The 5,349-nt window shown below is 38.9% G+C and overlaps 1 protein-coding gene across 1 annotated transcript; it reads right to left on the bottom strand.

Moving 5' to 3' along the window:
• Positions 1-265: 265 nt before the first annotated feature.
• FAP2 (Chalcone-flavanone isomerase family protein) lies at positions 266-5,349 on the bottom strand. The gene is made up of 11 exons (XM_078584890.1): positions 5,113-5,349; positions 3,425-3,901; positions 2,753-2,963; positions 2,265-2,340; positions 2,007-2,109; positions 1,768-1,836; positions 1,481-1,517; positions 1,314-1,388; positions 1,191-1,242; positions 1,068-1,112; positions 266-527 (listed from the first exon to the last, which is right to left on the bottom strand). Exons 2-11 carry the CDS (start codon positions 3,889-3,891, stop codon positions 430-432), a joined length of 1,233 nt encoding a protein of 410 aa, XP_078441016.1. The 5' UTR covers positions 3,892-3,901; positions 5,113-5,349; the 3' UTR covers positions 266-429.

A 5,349-nucleotide genomic window follows, 5' to 3' on the forward strand; every position in this document is an offset into this window, starting at 1 on the left:
CAAGTACGTCAAAATTACAGGGACTTTGATGCAAATTATCATTACGAGGCCATATGGTAACATCTCAACCATCGGATGTGAATCCAGCGGTTTTCCGTCCATCCATCGTCCGAGACCTCCAGACGGACGGTTTTTTCGTGCCACAGGATGAAAACCGTCCCGTCTGGTGGTCCCCGAGACGAATTTTCATCCCAAAATTTGTCTGTATCCTCGGATGGGACAATTTTTTAGTCCCGTTGTACTGATACCTGCTTTCTCCTGCATGGAACTTTCCACCAATTTCCTTTCACAATATTTATGTACCAAGCCACTTTTTGGGTCACTTTCCTAGTGATTATATTAAGCCTGCAAGTTCATATATATCTCCAACTAATGGAGGTTGATATGAATAAATGAATGTGTACAGCTGCCACGAGGTTGCGGAGTCAGTCAGCAACAGCGGATGAGCCCGGCAACATTCTCAGCAAGTTCCTCCTTGGCTTGATTTGAGACAGGGAGGTCCCCCACATACATATCAAAGAAGGCCCCTACGGATGGATAAGAACATCAGCTGGCGTTCCAGACACACACGACGGACAGACGGACTGATAAAAATGTGGTGAACAGATCTAATTGTTAGATATTAACAAGGGCGCCGTAGAGAAATGGACTGTAGAAGAGATATAGAATGATAAGAGTAGAGAGATGAACCAAAGAATGGATACTTATATAGAATGATAAGAGTAGAGGGAGAGAGAAAGAGAGATTGCGGGGCAGACAGATGAACAAACAGACAAACAGACAAGCAGGCAGACGGTGCTTAAATGAACAAGCGGTGGGTCAGTGGAAGGAGGGAGGGAGAGATAGAGGGATAGAGAGATGTACAGGGTGAAAAGAACTGGCTCTTAGAGATTAAGGGGAATTGTTGAAAAATGGACTGTAGAACACAGAAAAGTTGGAAAAAAGAGAGAGATAATGAAAGAATCAAAGAACAGAGGAGAATCCATGAAAAAGGGGGGGAATGAGGAGACGAGTTGTGTAGGAGTCTATTAATAAATGTCGTACAACATAAAGAAAGAAAAACTCACTGCACAAGTCTCTGCTTTGCACTGCGCCAATCGTTTTACCGCTTACTGCGCAACAAAAAGCACGTTTGAAAAACATGTCCTAAAATAACGTTCCTTTCCAATTCATCAGATCTGAAAACTCACTTTCAGTCACAAAAACTCCATCTGTCGTGCGACGGAAGTCGATGGTCGTACCCTGAATTATAAAATCCAAGTCAGAGTGTCCATGCTTCAGGGAAGGGAAGGTTAAAGCAAGCTTATGCTCACAGGAGGTAATGGGATGTCTCGTTGAAAGTAAGAGCCGAATACACTTAGGCAGTGGTAGTCTGTGCTCGGGTTCATCTAATGTCATCAAAAAATTGAAAAGTATCGTCATATTTTATTCCAATAATATCCCATCCAAAAAAAGAGAAATGATGGAAGATGATAAAGACCTTTTGCAGCCGGGCTCGGAGGGATTTTTCGAATGCGCTGTAATAAGTTTAGAAAAGTAAAAGTGCAGGTCAGAATTAAACTAGGAACATTTTATTTTATTTTTTTTAAGAACTAGGAACATTTTATAATAGAAAGAAAAGTTTTGTCCATATATCAATTTATAAATTTAAATGGCCAGGATGGCTGAAGCCGCAAGAGAGTCTACATGATGAACCCATGAAGAAATTGCCTTCTGAAAAGTTAACAAATAAATGATATAATATATGATGATAGTCGTGATCCTTACTCTCTAACTGAATTAATCTTCAGACCATTGCAGTTGACCACAAGCCGGACAGTCATATGAATATCTTCCCTGCATAAGTTATACTTGATTCAATTAATGGTTCATAGAAACCACGTCCCCAAAAAACAATAATTTCATGAAAGAAAATGAAAGATCATTCTCCTTTGAATTAAAAACCTGCTGACATAAAGAGACGAAACTAGAAAAAATGATTAAGCTTAGACGATATAGAGCCATGCCTCAGAAGATCACTGTAAAAGTCTAGGCAATTCTTCAGCTCACCCACTGGAATCCTGCCATATTTGTGCCCTAGTCTCTTGCAGACGGAATGAGGATGAATGTCTGGTAAGAGAAAGAAAAGTATCTATTATGGAGAATAAAGTTAAAAAATATGGTATTGGCATATTCCTGCCAGATGAACCTATTCTCAGTATGATGTATGCAATGAAAAGAAGAGACAAAACAAAAAAACAAGAGTTTGCTGAGAGTTTACTGACATAATCCAAACGCATATACGTTCAGTGTTTTCACTTTAATCACTCGCATTGTTCGATAACCGGTTCCAACAAGTACCTGAATCATAAAAAAAAACATTCCACATTTAAAGGCACGGATACGCAATATTTATGAAATTGTAGACTCAAAAGCGGATCTTAAATTTAATGACCAATGAGATTTAAATTAGAGGAGGAGAAAGAAGTGAAGAGAGAATCAAGGCCATTGAAGAGCTAAGGTAGAGAAAAGAGAGAGAGGGCATAGTACAAAGAATAACGGAAAAAGAGAAGAGGGGGCATTAGAGGGCGAGAACCTATCAAAAACATACTTTTAAAAACTGGAGTTCAACTAAATCTCTGCAACTTATTACTAAAGATTAAGTGTATGTCCCAAACTTATAACTTAAGATTGGTTAATCTTAATACTCTCAATAGTTGCATAATTAAAAATAACTACAGAAAAGTAAGTTTTAGGAAAAACGGGGAAACACCTCCATGGAATCTTGCCCAAATACTTGGTTGTCTAATATTGCGGGAAACTTGATACCAGTCCTGGGTTCAACTGCATCGCCAATTAAATTAATGTTCGGCAAGGAAAGGGTACCACAACCGTGAATACTATCTCTGCAGGGGCCTGGACCCTGTTTTTCATATAGTTGTTCCGAAGCCATCTCAGATGGCATAGAGAGTAGTCTAGATGACCTGCTTGGCGTTAAAAAAAATTCTAACACAATCATGAACATGTCAGAATAATATTAAATTATATAGAGAAATCCCTTGAAATCCTCAATAAATCAAACTGTAACAATGACCTTTAAAGTTAGACAACCTTCACCACAATGACGACTCATATTGTCCTCATCACTTGTCTTAGCCAAGATGAGGAAAATGTATGCTGGTATTCAAGAGATAATCGCCATAGTCATCCGTACACTGGAACGGATAACAACGACACTGCATCATCATAACATCCTCTCGTTGCTCTTCATTGTACTAGGAATGATGACAGATCATCATCGTCCTCATAATTTGTATGCAGCTAGGATGATGACAATAGCAAGCAGAAGGATGAGATTGCGAAGGATGATGATGAATTCATCATCATCTACGAAACCTTAACTGTAATGAGTAGCATAAAAAAGGTATTTAGCGAGAATACATACGTGTGGTCAAATGGAGGCAGAAAGGCAGCTACTACAGACACAATGGGATGAGACCGGAGCTGTCCAAACTCCCTAGTCCATAGTCTTATAGTAGTGTTTGCAACACCATCAAAAAACACTGGCATTGCATTTGATGCCTGAGATATAGAACCAAACTGTAATCCGTGAAGGTCACATGCAATGGGCGGTGGAGATTGTTTGGATCTTGGCCTGTTTGTATCAACGGATGATCCAGATAACCAAAGGAAAAAGGATCCAGCGAACTTAGAAACACAAGTGATGGCTCCAAAGGTTATATTTCTAGGAATATGAAGATTATTGGCCAAATCTGTTCGCCCATCGATAAATGACGCAAATTTAGAAATCAAATGCCCATCAAAAATTGGTGATAAGTGGAAGGGTTCAACACAGAAGTTATCAAAGCCATTGTCCTGGTTTAGATTTCCAAAGAACCAACCACCACGCATTGTTTGCGACCTGATAATTGGAGTAGAAATAAAGAAAAAGACAAACGTCAGGAGACAACAGGAGACCTACCTCAAAATTAAATATAAATAGTTATCATCCAAAAAAAAACCCCTTATAAGGTCATAAATGATGTGCCACGAACAGGAATCAGACGTTGTGTAGAAAAGCATGTGTATCTAATATGTTGTATCACAAAACTGTCAACGATAATTAACATGACCTCAGTATTGACTATTTATCAATTATTTGCGATTATATTTTCCCCTATATTTGAACGCAGTAGATAACCAATAATTTCTAAAATTATATCAGCAAACTAATTTGGAAGCTCATAGCAAGTATCAACCATTATCATGCAGAAGTCAAGGGAATGAGCCGTTCCAAGAAGAGAAATAAAAAACTCAAGCAACAGCTCACGGAGATTAAGCTTGACTCCACTTAATAGAGCTGACTTTCAGTTGCTGACAAGGGACAACATTTTGTATTCCCAAGCAAAGCAAGCGTAACAAAACTCGATCAGAGAGCACTGAGTTTCCTTATTTTAGAAAATTCATAAAGTCGTGAAAATTTTATTAGAAAAAAAAGATTTCAGTAACATAAAGAAAGCCACTTAACATACAATCTGAGAAATTTCTCCCAGCTACTTGAAAGTGACATGAACGTCCCAGTTACACACTAGTTTTAACTGGGCGAGGACAAACCCCAATCAGATGGGAAAATCTCATTTAAATCAAAAGGACGTTCATTTCTTTGCACTGGAGCTATGAATCTGTAGAATCGTTAGCGTCTCATTTTTCAAAGCAAAAGAATCGTTCACGTCTCTGATATCATACGCCACCCATTGGCCATTATTCTGGTTTCATTAAGAAGGGGGAATATCAGAAGTTTCAGAAATGCCAGATATTTGATTTCAGCGTTAACAATTACAGACCCACAGTCGTCAATAATTCTCATTCTCAGTAACATCGTCACTAAAAAGCACCTCCTAGTATCAATTTCGGTCCCAAAAAATCTGTGATTGAAAATTCCACCTGATACACAAGTTTGATCTAGCGATAAACTTTCCACGCTTAGTCATGCAAAAGTAGAGAATCAAGAAATCAGAAAAAACAATATACGGTGCTCTGACAGACGGACAAACACCCAAGGAGAGCTAGAACGAGCATCAATCCAGACCACACAACAACCAAAAACCACAAGCATTACACAAAATTTCTCACCTCGCGCTTCAAAGTCAATCTTAAACCAATATGACCTTTTGATGCATCAAGAACGCATCCCCGCAGCAGAAATCAGAGCCCGTTTCCTCTCGCGATGAACAAACTCAAAATCTTTGGAGACGTATATTTGTAAGCATCCAAGAGAGAGAAAGAGAGAAAAACACCGCGGAGAAGACAGATCTTCCTTTTCTCTCTCCTCTTTCTCTCTCTTCGTTCTCTCTCCTCTCCCTCTATGTT

This window comes from Wolffia australiana, chromosome 13, assembly GCF_029677425.1.
Source record: "Wolffia australiana isolate 7733 chromosome 13, ASM2967742v1".
Lineage (NCBI taxonomy): Eukaryota > Viridiplantae > Streptophyta > Magnoliopsida > Alismatales > Araceae > Wolffia > Wolffia australiana.

Coding starts and splice junctions, on each gene's coding strand:
- FAP2 (XM_078584890.1), bottom strand. CDS start 3,891: ATGCGTGGTGGTTGGTTCTTTGGAAATCTAAACCAGGACAATGGCTTT. Junction 2,110..2,264: donor CGTATATGCGTTTGGATTAT/GTCAGTAAACTC, acceptor TTCTCTTACCAG/ACATTCATCCTCATTCCGTC. Junction 1,518..1,767: donor AAGATTAATTCAGTTAGAGA/GTAAGGATCACG, acceptor AACTTATTACAG/CGCATTCGAAAAATCCCTCC.